Below are 19,724 nucleotides of genomic sequence, written 5' to 3' on the forward strand. Positions count from 1 at the left end.
AAGCCAGGCCAGGAGAGATTGACAGATACTTTTGAATACCAGCTACTTGCTGGTATTCAATCAACATGCCATAAACTTTACCGTCCTTTCAACCTCCTGCTCTACGTTTCCTGCCAGCTTTTCACATCAATGCCTGGCTCAGTAGGGCCACAAGCCCCGAGGGCATGCTCTACCAGAAGTCCACAAACAGCAGCACGCAAAACTAACGGCAAAGGTCTAAATTTCCTCAACCGGGATTATAAATATCTCTGCAGCTCCAGACATGGTGTCATTCTATTCACATCAAATTAACCACTCAGAATGGATGTGCCCCCCTAAGTCTCTGCTCGTCAGCTCGAGTGTGATGTCCTAATGAGTGCCTGGCCGTCGATACCGGTCCACATAACTGTGGGCCCTGAGGGGGACAATTAGGGAGGGTACGAGATATTTTCCTTGATAAATGTTGTCACCGCTGGTACTTGTACTAATAAGTGGTAATTTGCTGTTGTAGACTCTGATGACACACTGTAACAACTCAACTCCAGAAAGATGACTAAGCCCTATATGCTTTATATTAAAGATAAATAAATGCTTCCATTAGTTTGAAGAAGTGGGAGCGACAAATATCCTATGCTTTTAATGGAGATTACTGGTGCACTGGTGGTGAAACATAAAACTAAACCTACAAGGGTACTAGGATTATTAGATCCCCAGATGCAAAAAGAAGAGATCATCACAATACATTAGCGCTTATGATAGTACAGGTTTATTTCATTGTTTTGGGGGGATGTTCTTGGTATTCTTTAAAAGGCAACTTACCATTAGTTCCTATATGGGGATATTTACCCCCATTTGATCCTTGATTTTAAGAATGTTTTCTCATTTGGTTTAAGTTACTCATGTCTTCACTGATATCCATCCATTTTCTTACACGCTTGTCCCGAGTGGGGTCGCGAGGGGTGCTGGTGCCTATCTCCAGCAGTCAATGGGCAAGAGGCGGGATACACTTTGGACAGGTCACCAGTCCATTGCAGGGCAACACAGAGACACACAGGACAAACAACCATTCATGCACACACTCACACCTAAGGACAATTTAGAGAATTGTACTGATAGTACTTTAAGAATTAAATTATTGCATACTGTTCAATAAATGATTATGTTTTTATTAATAGTAATTTTCATTTGAATGTGCTTTTCCTGAGGCATCCATGTTTGTCAAAGAACACTACTGCCACCTACTGGTTTGTGATGTCACAGTGCAGTGTCGGCTGTTGATCAAGTCCCAGTGCTGTATCTGGTGTTTGTCACAACGCGCTATAATCCAAGTCATCTTGAAAACATTCTTTCTTCAAAATGTTGACTACATATTATGTGTTTTTTCTCTGGCCAGAAGTTCAAATTCTCCTTCAAGCTGGAAATCCAACAACGAATCCGTCCATGGAGGATCATTAATCAGAAAGGTGAACTAACAAATTTTTTTTTTAACTTTTACCTGATGTATTACAACATCCAACTGCCACGCATGTGGGCATTGTAACTTTAACTATAGCTCTCATGAATTTCAATGGGAAGTCCTCTACAAATCTTCAATAATTGTTGTTGATTGCAGATGTGTCTAGTAGTTCCCCCATGGATTCTGCTTGTAAAGTGGGGAGAATGGAGCTAGGCTTACTGCACCATGACGTGCCAGAAGATATCACGAGTGAGGTGTTACTATAATTGGGCAAAAATGGCCAGTCCAGGACTGAATGATCACAACGAAAAATTATTATTCAGATTTTTTTTACTAATTAACGCTAAATTAATTAAATCATGGCGAACATATTAGTTTTAGGTATAGCTAATGATTCATTGATTATTCCTTGCTGACTGGACTTTTCCTTTAAGACACTCTGCTTAAGAGCATCACTGCTGCCACCCTCTGTTTAACATTGGAACAGCTTTTTCCGGAGGTGGTGTATGGTCGGCTAGGGGTGTCCATGGCCCTACCTGTAGCCCGCCATCTTGATATGCCCAGGAACAGGGAAAAATCCATCCATCCATCCATTATCTGACACGCTTGTCCCAGTTGGGGTCGCGAGGGGGGCTGGTGCCTATCTCCAGCTGTCAATGGGCGAGAGGCGGGGTACAACCTGGACAGGTCACCAGTCCATCGCAGACAGGGAAAAATAACATTTTAAAATGCAAACAATTTTTATAATCTTTTATTCTCTTCAAAACAGAGCAAGGGTTTTAGAAACCTTGCTAAAACTTGTACAATCAGAAGTAAAAAAAAACAAAAAAAAACTATTTCTTAAACAAGTAGTAATAAAAAAAAACAATGCATCTAAGGAATTTTTGTGCATAAGTGAATTGAACATCTAATCTAATAAGTTCTGTTGGGATTTTTGGGTTTTACAGTAATTCATTATTGATGAAGGTCTAATAGTCCTGCTAATTGCTCTAGTAGTATTTTAGGTCTGTGGAAAAAATACAGTTGTGGTAACCTCTATGCAATCAAGAAATAATAAAATTCTTTATTTGGACTGAATAAAGAACAGCAGCTCACAAAGATGGATCATGATGTACACAAAATAGGAGCACAGGTGGCATGAGGCTGCACAGCCTCGTCTCATGTGTGGGTAAGTGACAGCTACCAGTAGAGCAGGGCGAATATAGCCCATCAGCAGGTGCACCAGCAGCACCAGTCTGCAGCAGCAACCAGCATGCATGAACGGGAAAGGTAGCATGTTCCTCACCACAGCGCTCTCCCTTTCCCTCCCCTCCAACTTTTACTTTCCTCTCTGTCAGCATCCAGCAACAGGGTGGTGACAGGAAGGACGTGTATTGTCAGCACAGCTATGTGGTGTACCCTAAACCGTCACTCATGGATTCGCTTGAGACTGTAGTAACCCTGAATTGAATGGCCTTGTTAGGCAGTCGTCTGACAGCAATTCATCTGATTACAGACTTATTCAAATGTGGCAGAGGCAGGTAGAAAAATCCATGGGGCCTTGCATGGACTGGAAGCCAATCGGGGAAAATATAAGGGAGCTCGCATTTTAACATCTACAGTACCGTGAAAATAATTATTTTTAAAGGAATAACATCTTTATGCGTGTTTTATGGGAGAAAGGGGAAGCATTCAGCTGTCAACATAAAAAATAACAAATTGTTTAAAAAATAAGGTGATGGGCGTGTCAAAGTGGATAATAAGGGATGACTGTGAAGGTTGGTCTGCTTTGAATAAGCTCATAACTCAATCAGCGTTTCCTGCATTCTTTGGCAGAGAGGTGGTCTAAGTGCATCTAAATCTACAGTTTCCCTTTTCTTTTCACACAGTCTCTGCAAAGCCACCAAAATCTATCCATGATACCCCATACCATGCCAGGTTTTCAATTTAATTCCCCATCTGTGACCAGCTTGAAATATTATCTAAGAAATGAAATCCGTGACCCTGAATACAGAGCGTAACCCAGGATGGAGACATGGCCTGATTCTGCAGCCGAGTGGAGGCCTGGATCTGCTCCCCAAGTGGCACAGCTAAATATTTGCCCTCATCCACTTGGCTGTCTAGACACATCCTCTCATACCCCCTTTGCATGACTCCTCTTGCTCTGTTCAGACGCAGAGATAGCTGGCACGGTCAGCCAGGCAGGGTGCCAAACGTGCAACATAAAAGTTTATACTCGCTGGTAGAGGTCATGGAAGTTCAGAGACCTGGAAAGAATGGGTTTTGCATTTTTAAAACCTCTGGGCCATCATTTGGGGAGTCACATGCAGACCAAGCGAGAGGAAAAGAAGGAGAAAAAACTGTCAAATGGTCTTCGTGCCTCCCAATGATTTGCCAAAAGAAACCCTTAGAACTCAAGGAGGAGTCTCTGTGGATTTCTCTGAGTTAGTATTGCATATTCATTACCTTTTCCCCACTCATACATGGTGGGATTTTAATTGCCTACAATTTAGAGTAAAAGGCTAGATGAGCAGAGTGAAAGCAAAATGCCTCCTGAGAGGAACATGTGGGATGCCCACCACCAGCATATTCAACCTCATAGAGGCATAACTCCTATTAGGAGCCTTCATTACAAATTACCTGATTATTCCCTCAGCTACAAGCACAAGTTAATCTTTTTTCCCTCATAGATGCTTTGTTACTCTGCTCCAACAAAAATATGCTTCAACATTTAATGCTGTGTTGTAGTAAAATGCCAAGAGACTCTTAAAATTTTGTTAGACAACTGGAGGGAGAGACTCTCTGTCCTCCACAAAAGGTGAGAAATCAAGTTGGTAATTATGCGTGTTAAAAGCATGGCAGGACTATTGGGTTCATGCTGAAATATTTTAGTTTTCAAAGGCAGAATACCAACTTTGTTTATTTCTATTTTCAAAATTATCTTTCTTAGTTAGGAACTCCATCCATTCATTGTTTTATACCGGCTTAAAACTGTCCTTCAAAAACATTGGTTTAATTTAGCCATTTGAATATTACCTGAGATGTTATAATGCAGGGGTCACCAACGTGGTGCCCGCGGGCATAAGGGGGCTGCAGGGGCCTCATGGGGTGCCCAGAGCATCTTCTGAAAACAGCACAACCCATCAGTGGGCTAAGATTGAAATTTAAGTTTTTTTATCAGGTATAGAGCATTTATAGAGATTTCAAAATGACAATATCATAAAGAAAATTAGGAGTTAAAAGAACAATAAAAATATGCTTATTATATGTGAAGTTAAGGTTAATGCTGATCTTCCTTCCTTCCTTCCTTCCTTCCTTCCTTCCTTCCTTCCTTCCTTCCTTCCTCTATCCCATCCCTCCTTCTATCTTTTATCCCTTGCTCCATTCCTTCCATCTTTCCTTTTTCCCTCCCTCCCTCCCTCCCTCCCTCCCTCCCTCCCTCCCTCCCTCCCTCCCTCCCTCCCTCCCTCCCTCCCTCCCTCCCTCCCTCCCTCCCTCCCTCCCTCCCTCCCTCCCTCTTCCTTCCTTCGTTCCTTCCTCCCTTCCTTCCTTTCTTTCTTCCTTCCTTCCTCTATCCCATCCCTCCTTCTATCTTTCCTCCTTGCTCCATTCCTTCCATCTTTCTTTTTTTTCATCTTTCCTTGCTCCCTCCCTCCATCCTTCCTCCCTCCCTCCCTCCCTTCTTCCTTTCTCCCTCCTTCCTGAGGAGGCTGAGGAGACAGAAATCCTTAAAGACAGCAAAGGACTCTCAATATTATAAAAACAAATGTATATTTAATAATAGAACTGCGGCTGTTTTATGCACAATTCATAGAAATACTAAAAATGCCTATATCTATTATGCTGTGTAATAAAACCATTAGAAAGAAAACTTAGGGCAGTTATATTAATTTTTTTAGGTAGTATTTGTTTATTTATTTGAGAAGGACATATATATAGTGTACATTTATCAAACTTACATTTCAACAAAACCTGCAGCATTTGTAATTTGATTGAGCTAACAAATTGCATAATAAGCTAAGTTAATTTCTCTTACTTAAATTGAAACAAAATCAATGATAAATCCTATTTTAAAAAAAGCCTTAATTTAAAGCTGGTTTAATGCAATTAAGGCTGTAGTGTTTTTGTTAAATTGTTTTGGTTTTAAAATATATATTTTTTAACTACTGTACCGTGTACTCAAATAAATAAGCCAAAGAGATAACTTATTTAACTGTGTTGTTTTGGTATCAGACAGAAGTGACCCAAAAGAGAACTGCTGTGGAAAACATTTCAAGATTTGAAAGCAATGCACCAGGAACAAGCGCTGGTGGCTATCTACACTCATTTCCATTTATCTGTGAAGTTCTTACTCAGATCTGGTCATAATATTGAACTCAAGTTGTTCTAGATGCAGGTTGCTGCAACTGATAAGAACTTTTATTTGATGTGTTTTCACTCAAAACAAATCCCAAGAAACCTCAAAAAGTCAAAATCCTGTGTGATTATATATAGAAGTACTTGGACAAGTAGTATATATCTACGGTAGTTGGTATTTGTGATATGAGGCTTGAAAAACACTTTTCCATAATATTTGCATGACATTTGAGTTAGAAATTCCCAATCAAATGATATTTCTAAGTACCCAAGCAGTCAATTGCTTCTGCTGTATGCTGTGCTGTTAGTAGAGAAAATTAATAACCATTTATCCTGTTTTGTGATTTCAGAATCAGTGAGAATCAGAATTACTTCATTAATGAAATTATTTTCTTTCAGTGCAAAGGTTTGCAGGAGTTCAATAGTATTTCCAATTGTAACTATTTTAGATTATTTGCTTTTTTATTGTAAAACAAAGTAGCTGTAAGGACACATTTGTGGCAAAGGTAAGAAGAAAAAACCTTGGTACCTATTTAGCTCTGTAATCAATGCAAACAGTCATGTTTGTTAATCCTAAACAAGAGCGACACAAAAAAAATGTTAATTTACCACTTCATTTCTGGCTCAAAAAGTAATGAAATCTTTGTGCAGACACAATTGCAAATGAATTTTCTGACCTTGTTAACATATCTGCTGGTGTTTTTCGAACACAAATGCTTGGTGGCTTTAATTATTCCGAGGTGATACATTTTTGTGTAATAACTGGGTAAATAAAGCAACTAATTAAAGCTTTGTTTCATGGTGTTGTATGCTTTGAAAATGTGTCATACGTTGTGAAATGGGAAAACTGACATCAGCTGTGTGTTCATTGTTCTGCACCTCTTTCTGACAAACACACACACATGCTGGGATCGTACCCACAGCTGGCTCAAGGGAACATCCACTCTAATTTCTAGTTTGGTCTCCAGACATTTTTCAACACAACTGACATATTACTACCCAAGATGAGCAATGTTAGACACATTGAGACTAGTTGTTAATTGATATTACATGTTTAAAGCAAAAAAAAATGTTTTTCTCTAGCCCTTTTCAAACATTAATAGAAATATATAAGAACTAACCCAAACTATTACACAAATATTTCATTATTGGGTTTGTTTCACCCATTTACCTTTTTTATGCTTATATTGTCAAATCAGATATTGGCCTAAGGATTCTGAGAAGTTGTCAGCAGTTTATTCAACAGCTTATTTATCTAATTGAGTACAATAATAAAGATTTATATTTTTAATCTATCTTTTACATCAAAGTGATGAGAAATCCCCATCCCTGAAAATTGGAAGGAAAAAAAAACATGCTCAATACTCATGCAATTTTTTTTTTTTTATTCCTATGCACTGACTGGTTGTTCTAGGCTCTGCTTATATTCTGTCATGTTAGCGATGGGATAGAGGATATGTTGACAGAGAGAGGACATTGCACATCGAGTCTGTGGGGCTCTTCTAAGCCTGGTGGCACTGGGACACGAAGACAAGCGTGCATCTGTGTGTGCATGTATGCGTGTATACAAGTAGAGGGTTGCCTGTGGAACAGAGCGTGTGGATCCCCACCCACTCAGCCACCTCGCGGCAATCGTCATTTCACATTAATCCACAGCCCCTCAGTATAAATAGGACAGACATCCTAAAGCTACACTCTACTATGAGAGGCAATGGCATTATTCATCGACCCTGGACCCCTGAGCTGGAAATATGGCATCACCAGCCTGTTTTAATGGCAGTTCCCCTCTCACTAGTATACCACCTTATTAAAAGGAAACTCTTGCAGCTGGTAGTTTGAGTACACTACTGAGAAAAAGTATTCCCCAGTTCACAGATTTATTTCGTTTTTCCTTTTTGGTGACACTCATATGTCTCAAATTATCATGAATATTTCAAGATCAGACAAAAATGACCTAAGTCGCTATAAAATGCTGTTTTGTTTTTATTTAATACCAACTGGCCTGATTGACACCCTGGATAGGTTATGAATAAACTGTGGTAAACCAGCATCTGGTTCAATCAATAAATAATAAAGAAGTAAAATATCTATGTAATGTATCCAAAATGATCTCCAAAATGAATATATCAGAAAAAGAAATTCAAAAACAGATGTAAAACAAAGTTATTAATATCTATCAGTGCGGAAAGGGTTATAAAGCCCTTTTCTACGGCTTGCAGGGGAATGATAGTGAAAGGCATTATTCACAAACTGAGACAAAACTATACCTTCCAAGGAATGGTCAAACAACCAAAATTACTCCAAGAGGTCATCAAAGACACAACCGAGGTGTCACAGAAGAACCTGGTACAATTTCTAAAACGCTGCAAACCACACTTGCATTAGTGTGATTTAACAATGACTTATATTTTACATAAAACCAAATGAAATTCAAAAGACAAAAACATAAATAAAGAATCCTTACATTTAAACACACAAGTAGTAAAGTTTTGATCTGGTGCGGCATTGCAACATAAGAACTTGGACTGTTTTGTGTAATTAAACTGATCTCTACCCTCTGGCAGAGAATCCTAAAGCTAAATGTCCAGCTTTTAGAGCTAAGCTCAAATGTATTTGGGTTATGCAACAAGGCACTTCAAGAAGTAAACTTCTAAATGGTTTAAATTACTATCCTGTGACTTAAATCTAGACTTTTGTGTTTTAAAACCTTGAATGTCACAGAATTTAAGCAATTCTTGAAAGATAAGTGGACCAAAAATCTTCACTACGTGGTCACAAAAAAAACATAGATTAAATATTTTCATACATGGGATTGCTTGATAATAAAATATTTATTTTAGAAACTGCATTTTTATTTCTGTTATCTGTCCTTTATACTTTGGCAAGAGTGATCTACTTTGCCTATCTCCAGCTGTCAATGGGCGAGAAGCGGGGTACACCCAGGACAGTTCACCAGTCTATCTCACAGCAACACAGAGCAAAAAGGACAAACAACCATTCATTCACACCTAAGGAGAATTTTATAGAAGCCAATTAACCTATCAGTCATGTTTTTGGACTGTGGGAGTACCTGGAGAGAACCCATGCACGTACAGGGAGAATGTACAATCTCCATGCAGAAAGACCCCAATCCATGAATTGAACCTGTAACCTTCAATTTTAATTTATTCATTTATATCAAACACGCAAGCAACAGATTGCAATGAGCCCCACCAGCAACAAACAAAACAAAAGATTTGCATCCATACAACCTGAAAAGAGGAAGGAAGCAGCCAGGCTTATAGAATTTTAACCCCCCACATGGCACCACACAACACAAATAACATAATACAACATTTTAGAGTAACAATCAGTACAAAAGACAGACAAACAACCAACCACAGACGAACAGACAGCTGTAATATATATTATAAATGTGCTTGTGTCAGTTCCAGAGGGCATCAAGCAATCATCTCCTCCTGGTAACCCCTCATCACCTTATTTTAAACTTTTTATTTCAGAATGTAGTTTTTTCCACTGAATGATTATTTTCACTGAGGCAGATAGGACTGTCCTTATATTTGGCTGGTGCAATTGATTATTTCCTCTCAAATTTCTGAGCAACTCTTTCTTTTAATAAATGTATGTTACCAGGCGGAAACTATTTTGATGCCCTGTACATAATTTGAGCAGTTTTATACTTTACCAAATCAACAACTTTTGATTTAATTAGTTCAGGAAAAGTGGATTGGTGTGATCATCATATTTAACCTTATTAACAATTCTAAGGGCTTGTTTTTGGAGAGAGACTAGAGGTAACAAGTTTGTCTTGTAGCAATTTCCCCAAACTTTTATACAATAATTTAAATAAGACATTAGAAACGAGTGATACAGAGTAAAGCATTGTGACAGATTACAATAGTTATCTTACTTCCATCTAGTGGTCAACATAGAGATGACACTGCTATTTATGTAGTAGTGATTCGTTTGTATACAGCAGAGGACAGAAGAATATGTATAATAACAATATACAATGAATATACATTGCTACTATAAATAATGGTTTGAAAGTATTAACAGTTTTATAAATATGTTAACCACAACAGGCTCTGTCATTCGACATCTGTTTCTTAAGAAAAGCTTAAGTTATGTTCAGGTACCTATAAATGGAAAATTAATCAAATAACAAAAACCCAAAAGAAAAAAAAAATCCAGAATTCATGAGAATTTCTATTGAAGAGTACTTTAACGGATCACAGAAAAAGTCTGGCTTCTTAGCTGAAAAATATATGAATATATTCAAAGAAGCTACATTATACTTAGTGGTGTAATACGTTTAGCAAAATGCAGTACTTAAAGTTATTTAGAGGAAGTTATCATCCTTAAGTGTAATTTCTTGTTTATTAAATTCCGAAAATATTACTTTCATTTGATCACTAAATGATAAATGCCTTTCTCATCAGATACCATATATTTAAATATATGTATTTAAATATATTTATTTATATGTTCAATCATTTATTTATTAACGTATTTAAGTTTGTTTTTTTAAAGGACAATTTGGGATGTTTCAACTATTTCACACTTTCCTGTTCTTGACCATATTGTAAAAATGTATCATTTTTAATTGTTCTTAATTATTATTATTAAACATTCTAATGTGGTAGAACAAGACATGTTCACTTAATAAAATGAAAACATGTTTATTTGCTAAGTGTGTATAAAAAAAATCTGAATAAAATCTATAAAATAGTCAGTAAAGTATGTATTTTTAAACTGGCATTTACTTAAGGCGACCGTTGGAAAACGAAAGACCCTAAAGCGCCAAGATGGCGGCGCCCGTGAAAGATGCCGGGGAGTTTGAAAGCTGGCTCGACGAGCGACTGGACTCGTTAGAAGTTGACCGTGAGGTGTACAGTGCATATATTTTAGGAATTTTAAAGGAAGAAGAAAGCGACGAGGAAAAAGAAGATGCCCTTCAGGGGATTTTGTCTGCTTTTCTGGTGAATGCTGAAGTGGCATGTCTCGCTCTCTCACTGAGATTTCCTTCACATCTGCTTCTGTCTGTCTCTCCTCTGTCAAGTGGTTTGACGTCTTGTGTTTCTGGTGTCTGTTGGGTTTTTGTTAGCTTTAATTTTAGCAGAGTGTTCTAATTTACACTCTCTATAATCAGTGAGTTGTACGATTCTTCCATGCTAAACTAGTCTACCCAGTATTGTTTTAGCTAACTAGACGATTAGATTGGGCTTGTACATTAAGGGTTAAATCAAATTGCACTTCTGCTTTAAAATCAACTTTCTTGGTCTAGTTTTAAATAGTGGCTATGAAATAATAAAGCAATTCATATTTAAGTTCACATCCTTTTGTGAAAAATGCTAATACTTACTGTTTTTATACCATAAATAAAATTATTTATGTAGTTTATCAGTGCTTAACTATGTACTAAAATTTCCCCCCTTTTATTAAAGGATGAAGATACCATAGAAGAAGTCTGCAAGCAGATCATCAATCACTGGAAGGAGTGTTGCAGCCGACTGGCTGACGGACAAAACAAGGATAGCGGTATGGAGATGAAGATTTGAATTTTATCTCAACCAAATGTAAAGTATTTATCTGGAAAGTAATCACGGCATGACGGTCAAATCTTAAACAAATACCAATGTAGTTTTACCTTCCCAATACTTAATTTCAACTCAGAAAGAGACTTTTTTGCAATGGAGAGCTGTATAAAATTAGGAAATAGGGTAGTGTATAGGCAAATTTATGCAGTACAATGTGTAGCCTTTTCAAGAACTCGTGAGAACTTCAGCGGAAGGTTACGAGAACTTTGGCGGCGGGAGTGTTTATTTTTTTCAAAGCAACAATGACGTGTCTTCAAGATATTGAGTTAAACTAGAGTTACTAGACATCGAAGAGGAACGGTTTCTGTTAATGGAGTTGGCAAAAAGATAGATTAACCTTTCGTCGTAGTTGTCCATTGTAGTTGTTCCTCGATTTTTAGAAAATGGCACGCCCCGGCATCGAATCGATAAGGACAAACACACAGACAGCCGGAAAGGCATACCAAACACCAATCACAGCTGCTTTTTTGGTCTGCGCGGGTTTGCAACCGTCCAACGCGTAGTCAGAAGCGTGACAGATTTGACAGTTGCAGAGGCTATGCGTCAGAAGCATAAATTGGTCCTAAAGGGGAACGCCATTTTTTTTTTTACATTGGGCCCTTGTTTTTACTTTATTACATCATGTTCTACTCCAAGGGCGTAGGTTTGATTTGAACTTTGGTAGGGACACTATTGGTCGGGTGTCATTGGTGCTATGCAATATGCCCTTTTTTATGTTCGATGTGAGCATCCGTACTGATAAGAGGAATTCATTGTTAAAAGAGAAAAGCATCATTTTGCTACATTAATAAAAATTGTATAAGCACTACTGTACACTCATTAGATGCTGTTTATCAATGTTTGAAGTATCACCGGCTCTGATGAATGTGGAATTAGGACCGTTTTCCACTTTGAAAACGGTTTCATTTGAACGACTAAGAGAGAAGGTAAATACAGTATTTTCTTTTAAAGATATAGAATAGTGCAGAGTTAAACCCCACTCAAATATTTGTACCTACTATTCTCTCTCTGTATCAAGCAAAAATAATACATTCATTAAAATATTAACTTCACTATAAAAGTTATACATCTGGGCTGTAGTTACTCTGTGTAGCCCATTTCAAGTATTTCATCTGGGGCTGAAAAAAATGAACCTTATTAATTGATTATTTCAATAATCGTCAACTAATTTAGTATGTAATTCATCATTAACTGGGGTATAGAGACTTTAAAACATACAGTAATATAAATGTAAAATGTGCCTTTCCCCACAGAGCAACCCACTTAGATCAGTTATTATATCAAAATTGTAAAAATAAAAACAAAAAAAATGAAAACAGTAATATCAACTTAATATCGGTAAAAAGGAAACCCTTACATTGTCTTTTTTAGTTGGCTGTGGCTAAGAATCAGAAATGTTGATGGCTTACAGCCTTTATTTGCCCATTTTTCCAGCAGTCTTCAGAACTCCTGGCTGACTCAGAATATTTCGTTTAATAAAAGAAAAAAAAAGGTTTTTGTTTTTTAGTGTACATGATATTCATTTTTTTTATTGGGACTAATTTTGTAGCCTAATATTAATTGTAGCAACCGCTGCATTCTAGTGTGAATAAATTTTCAATGTTGTGCTCCAAGCACACGCGGACTAGAAAACAGCCAATCAGAGAGAGAGAAGGCGGAACTTAAGGCAGAACAACCAATGAGAGTGGAGTTAAACAGCGCAGCACAGTTCCATGCGCTGCTACATGAAAGGGACAGGAGAGACCAGGCAGAGGAGCTGCGAGGGGAAAAGAAGCCACTGCTGCAACAACTACTGCTGTAAATTATAAACATGTTGCTCACATCCAATTATTGGTCGGGACAATTAGGTCGGTTCAAAATTTTGGTAGGGACATGTCCCTATGGTCCCTATGCAAACCTACGCCCATGTTCTACTCACCCATATGAGTTTTGTGTCATTTGGAGCTGTTCTGAAGATGTTCCGTTATGTTATATCCAAGTAACGTCTTCCTATGAGCAACGAGTTGAAGGCACAAAGTAAACTGTTCATATTTTATTATTTATGGTACGCCAGCATTCATAACATGTAGGCGAATCACTGTCCCCCAGACATCCACGGTTATATTTTTTATATTTTGTATTTTTTTCAAAACAAAGCAGAGTGTGTATGACATCATCCGCGCCCACCAGCTATATTCATTCATCCCGTCCGCTGAACTGCTGCTAGTTTTACTCACATGCCTGGAAGATGTCTAGTGCTTCTACCACAGATGATCTCGCTCTCGAAATGGAATTGAACGATTCGCATTAGCTAGCCGAATGAATAGAAGGGGTAGAGCGTATCCGCCTGTTGCCCAGGCTGCCTGTCACAACTACAGTCCAGCGCGCAGATGACGTCATACACATTCCGGTTTGTTTTTTAAAAATATAAATATAAAAAAATGCGTGGGTTCTCTGCGGGTACTCCGGCTTCCTCCTAAAGTCCAAAAACATGACTGTTAGGTTAATTGGCTTCTCTACAGTCCCCTTAAGTGTGAGTGTGTGTGTGAATGGTTGTTTGTCCTGTTTTGCTCTGTGTTGCCCTGCGATGGACTGGTGACCTGTCCAGGGTGTACCCTGCCTCTCGCCCAATGACTGCTGGAGATAGGCACCAGCACCTCCCACGACCCCACTCGGGAAAAGCGTGTTAGAAGATGGATGGATATTTGATAGCTTTTTAGACATACTAAATAAGATTAGTTGTGATGTTGTAGCAATGACTTTTTTTATCTTAATGTGACTGTCATCCCTGTGTCTTTCCTTTTTTGATCTTAGCTGAGGTCCAGGCCATTGCCAGCATGATAGAAAAACAGGCCCAGATTGTTGTGAAACAGAAAGACCTGTCTGAAGAGTCAAAGAAAAGGAAGGAGGCCCTTCTTGCTCAGTACGCCAATGTAACAGATGAAGAGGAATATCCTTGACGATAAACATGGCAGTTGAGCTACGTTAATTTTTGTTTTTAAGTGTTCTGTATTGGTCTGTTTGCTTATTACTATGTGAGCATAAAGTCTAATAGTATGATCAAGGAAAGAAGGAGAAATGGCTTTATTTCATCTGGAACAGTTGAATTTCAGGGATGAACTCTTTCCTTGACTAAATCACTGAAGTGGAAGAGGAGCCAGCAACTGGAATCGATGTTCCTGGAAATGAGAGATGTATCCTTTGTGCCTGTTTTAACCTTAAATTTCCTGATAATTAGCCTTATCATGTGAATACCTCATATTTCATTCATCAATTGTATTACTAACCTTAAACTATATTATTTCTAGTTGTGTTTACTGCACCGTGGTTAAAGTTGGTAAATAAAAACATGACATTTATAAGTGCTTGTCCTTTACTGTTTGCCATAGCCCTGTTCAGGAACACCAATGTGGAAGAGGTGCTCAACAGACAGAAGCAAAAGCGTGACCAGGCTCGGGAAGATGCTCAGAAGAAGAAAGAAATGGACAAAATGCAGCGAGAGAAGGACAAACTGGCCAAACAAGACAGAAAAGAGAAAGAGAAGAAACGTACACAAAAAGGTGAACGCAAAAGATAAAACCCATAAGGACGGTTTTCGTCAGTTTCTTTTGCAATAAAACTAAAGATTGAGAAGTTAAAGCTTGAAATGTGTGCTTCTCTTTCCAACTAAATTTCTAAATGTGTTTAAGTCACTGTCAGATGCTTGGTAAAACTTGTCTCGGTTGTTAGACACACTGAACAAAAAGGGCAGAAGTACAATTAATACATAAATACATTTACTCTTAGTTGTTTCAGAGTAATTTTACCCAGTTTGTATGAGAGTTTTGGTAATCATAACTATGCAGAAAACTTAACTCTACCTTTTTAAAAATGTTCCGTTTTGATTATGATGTCAGGATTTCACTAAAGCATATCATTAATGATGAGAATCAACCCATTTCACTGGTATTCTTGGAGCCAACATTTGATAAATGCTGGATATTTCTACACAACTTTCATCTGCAGGTTTTGCTTTTATTTTCTATGCATCTTGACAGCAAACCAGAACACATTTTGCTAAATTAACTAACCTCAGATGTATACTGTTCCATCATTCAAATGTTTTGAGGTTTATCTTTTTTTGAAATGAATAAAAACCTCCTTTTTTATTTCTTGACGACTGTGTTTATTTTTAAATTTCATTGTACGGAACGGGTAACATCGAAACACGAATTGACAAAAAAAAAGTAAAAGCAGAAAAGTTATAACATTTTACAAATAATCACACTTCACCCAGCATTTTGCTGAACAATACGACTTAAATTTAAACATGAAGATTTTTTTAATCTTATCACTTGTGAGCAGACTGATTACAGGAGGGGGAAAAAAAACCTTTATACTGAAATTTAAGGTTACAAAAGTATAAGGGATTTGATTGAAGCATTGCTGAAAAGAATTTACTATTTATAAGTGATATTTATACACCAATTATTACTTGGGAATACATAAAACTGAGGTTCTGTTATATTTCAATAAATAAGTAAAAAGAAGAATTTGTGAAAATCTGCTGCATAAATGTTGTCTTTGAAAGATTTACAAGATTAGAGTAGATCTGTAGAAAAAAAGTGGGGGAAAAAATTAAGATGTTGCAAATTTTAAATTGCATTTCATGCAATTCCTGAATCCTTGTTTAAAAAAAAGTCAGTGTTGTCAAAAAAAAAATCAGCTTATCTTCAAGCTGTTGATCTCTTTTGTTATCCTAATTTTTCTATTAATAATAATTTAATCAATTGAAGGTCAATAATACAAAGGAATATTCGTTTCTTTTACTTCATTCCAAATCTCACATTTGCATCTAGATAATTTGTGAAAAGAGTTTCTCTGTAAAGGAGGAGAGCACCTCTCGGCACATTAGGCTCCTTCATGCATGTTGTGGTCCTGAATCCTGACAGATTGGGACAGCGTCATTTGGAGGGCACACCACACAGATGTTTGGAGCCTCTTGGTGGTAGCAGTCAGGTCCTTCAGTGCAAATAACATCAACATGTTACCTTTTGGGGTAAAAGTCGGTTGGGATGATGGGCATCTGTAAATGAGGTAAAAGTAATAAGAATGATTACCTCTGTCCTCGGTGAAATTAATTCCCTGCTTCTGCTATTTAGTCATGTTACGATCCACCTTGTATCTTGTCTGGGTGACGCATATAGCCATGTGGTGCCTTTTTGATTGTAGTGTTGATGTTGATAGGCAGGGAAACACTACAGAGATACTCCATTCTGTCGAAAAGGCTTTTCACCTGAAACATGACAGTGCAAAAACTTTCTTTACTTAGTAGTTTTTACATAAAGTTCAAGCCAGTTTTAATAACAACCCTATTTTGAGTATATCTATAGATATATATATGTATATATCTATACATATATATATCTATGTATATATCTATATATACATAGATATAGATAGATATAGATGTATATAGATGTAGATATAGACTTATCTATATCTATAGATATCTATAGATATAGACTTATCTATAGATATAGAGATATAGATAAATCTATATATATATACAGTCAATGCAGGGTCTACTGTATTATGTCTATGGTCCTTGGAAGATGCAACCCATTAATTCGAAAAAGCTGTAAGGTATATATAGACAGGTGTGTGCCTTTCCTAATCAAGTCCAATCAGTTTAATTAAACACAGCTGGACTCCAGTAAAGGAGCAGAACCATCTGAAACAGGATCAGAAGAATTTGACAGCATGTGAGTTAAATATGAGTGTCACAGCAAATGGTGTAAATACTTATGACGATGGGATATTTCAGTTTTTCTTTTGTAATACATTTGCAACAACTTTTCTATAGTTTTTTTTTCAGTCAAGACGGGGTGTTGAGTGTACATCAGTGATAAATAAAATGAGCTTTCTTTTATTTAAAGAAATGGCTACAATGAAACAATACTAAGCTGCAGCTTGGTATTTAGCATCTGAGTGTATCTCTTAGAACCTGGAACCAAACTCCCATGGACATGGTTGTGTATAAAGAATGTAATCTAATTTATTTTAAATACACTTTACTACGTGGGAATTAAATTTAATTATATAACACTGGCTATGTGTTTTAATTGAAAAATACACTTTTAGCCTTATTATTACCCATATTTAGCTTCAGCTGTCTTTATTTAAAGTATCCCCCCAGCATGGCACCATACTGCTAACCTGTTTCACCATGGGAACATTTTGATCCCATATAGAGAGAACATCTTCCACATTTTTTGCTTTTTATTTTTGAAAAGAAATAAATTAATTAACCTGACCATTATGAAGGTCAGACCTGTACAGTAAAACTGTGGACAGATTCTCCCAACTGAGCTCTGGATCTCTGCAGCTCCTCTAAAGTTACTGTGGGCCTTTTGGCTGCCTCGCTGTCTATTTTCAAACCTACCATGGACCGCCGGGTCCTGGTTGGATTGCAGATATGCAATGCTCTACGTTTGGGTAAAACAGTTATGTATGAGCTGCTCAAAGCAATTAGATATCAAAATACCTCTGGGTACATTTTTTTCACCCTGTTTTATTTTGGTATGAAGAAGTGAAAGGGGCTAAATACAAATGAATGAATTACTTTTTAGATCTTACTTTAAATTTTAAAATCCATGAATTGTTTTCCTTCTTCTTCCCATTTATACGTTTTTCTATCACATAAAAGCCTAAAAAACATTTGTATTCAGATCAAGTTCTGCTGCTTTTCTTTGTTTTTATGTTAACTTTTACTTTTAATCTGAGATTTCAACATTATACTGGCAAATCCCAAGAGTGTAATATCTAAATGTAGAACGTTATTGATCTAAACCAGTCTGTGAAACAGCAGGGGTGACTCAAATTTGTCCATAGTTTCCATCTGAGAAGTGCTTTTTTATTCTTTCTTTTTTTGAGTCTTGTGTGGAGCTATTGAATCAAAAAAAACAAGCAGGACACTTTTTCACCAGGTCAACAGTCAGTTAGACATAATGTCTGGCAGAGCTGCAAGATAGTATGTGTGTTGGGACTCTAGATTTAAGCTGTTCAAGCATGCAATGTGACTTAATGTGAATCATAAGGGAAAAAAATAAAATGTATAGGTAATAATCTCATATTTCTGTTACAAAAAATGAAATGCATTTTTAAATAATTTTCATTTACATCTCATTTTGACCAGATTTAATAGGGATTTGTTTGTGAAAAGCCAACGGGCCTGCAGCACGTACTGTACAGACTTGACCTCTAGGTGGAAGCAGCTTCCTCCCTCTTAGTGAAGCTTCTGCTTCTAATAGCTCCGGAAAAAGTGTAGCTAATTCAGACCCATTTCTGACCATAGTTCTTAAAATAACTTTTTTTTTAGTGTTTTGGCTCTTTTAAAATGAACTAATAAACAAATTTACTTCCATTTTTTAAACTCAGCTTAAGTACATACAAATGTCCTAATTTCCTCCAAAACACGTTGCTTGAATAAATGCATGCATTTTTTTTTAAGAAGGGGTTTTAATTTCAGTTAAGAACAAAACAAGAAACAACACATGACCAAATAACAAATTGGCTGACCTTGATTTGCTTGAATGCGGTGTGTATTAATAATAGTTTATTTTATGTTCCCTTCAATCTTGCAATTACTGAATGAATATAGTATTGATTGGGTGGGGATCCTGTGAACTGGGTTTTGTTCTCATGCTTTGGATAGTTATGTTGATAAGTCTCTTTGTTCCCTCGACAATCTGATTGCCCTGCAGGACAGGAGGTACCTGCTCCATTAAGGTACCTTTGTTGCAAAGGAATGTACCGGGTTATAAATCCAATTAGGTGGGTGGTTGCATTTGTTGTGGCTTGTTTACCTTCAGGAATAATTTGTGTTTTCTAGGTTTGAAAGACTAACATTTTAAAGTAACTAGGTTTCTTTTCACAATAAGCCTCTCTTTCAAAGCAGAATTAGTTCATTACATTTTGGGAGGAACTTCCTGTATGATCAGAGTTTATTTGCGTTTAAATGGAACATTTTATTTACTTTTAGATATATTTTTGAAGTTTTCAGACAATATTCAATGCAAAAGAAAGGGAGTTCGGATTAGATGATTAATTTTTCTAGAATTTAAATTTTGTAGAAGGATAAATGCCAAAAAAACTATGTGAAAGTAAAGCAATCGATAGCCAAGAATGTTTCTATGTAGACCTTTAACCTTAATTATTATTTTTATTCCTTAATTTCATGACCTCTGATAGTTATAAAGTGTGTCCATACCCTTTTAACAAGCAGCTGAGAATGAGAGTTTCAAACGACTTCATCTGAATGATTTCAATTTTATTAAGGAATCTGTCATGGCTGATTAAAAGCTTTGTGTCATGCCTTATTAGTAAAGATGTCT

At 36.9% G+C, this 19,724-nt stretch overlaps 1 protein-coding gene across 2 annotated transcripts; it reads left to right on the forward strand.

Annotated features, from left to right (window-relative positions):
• Positions 1-10,556: 10,556 nt before the first annotated feature.
• Positions 10,557-15,505, forward strand: ccdc43 (coiled-coil domain containing 43). 2 transcript variants are annotated; one of them, XM_038278325.1, is made up of 5 exons: positions 10,557-10,752; positions 11,218-11,311; positions 14,164-14,299; positions 14,491-14,531; positions 14,739-15,505. In XM_038278325.1, the coding sequence occupies exons 1-5, from the start codon at positions 10,579-10,581 to the stop codon at positions 14,924-14,926; spliced, it is 633 nt and encodes a 210-aa protein (XP_038134253.1). In that variant the 5' UTR covers positions 10,557-10,578; the 3' UTR covers positions 14,927-15,505. The 2 variants fall into 2 exon arrangements, with proteins under 2 accessions (XP_038134253.1, XP_038134254.1); XM_038278326.1 differs by having other exon boundaries at positions 14,491-14,543; positions 14,739-15,497.
• The last annotated feature ends 4,219 nt before the right edge of the window (positions 15,506-19,724 follow it).

The sequence above is a fragment of the Cyprinodon tularosa genome, unplaced genomic scaffold (assembly GCF_016077235.1).
Source record: "Cyprinodon tularosa strain WSP-4 unplaced genomic scaffold, ASM1607723v1 ctg14, whole genome shotgun sequence".
In the NCBI taxonomy this organism is placed as follows: Eukaryota; Metazoa; Chordata; class Actinopteri; order Cyprinodontiformes; family Cyprinodontidae; genus Cyprinodon; species Cyprinodon tularosa.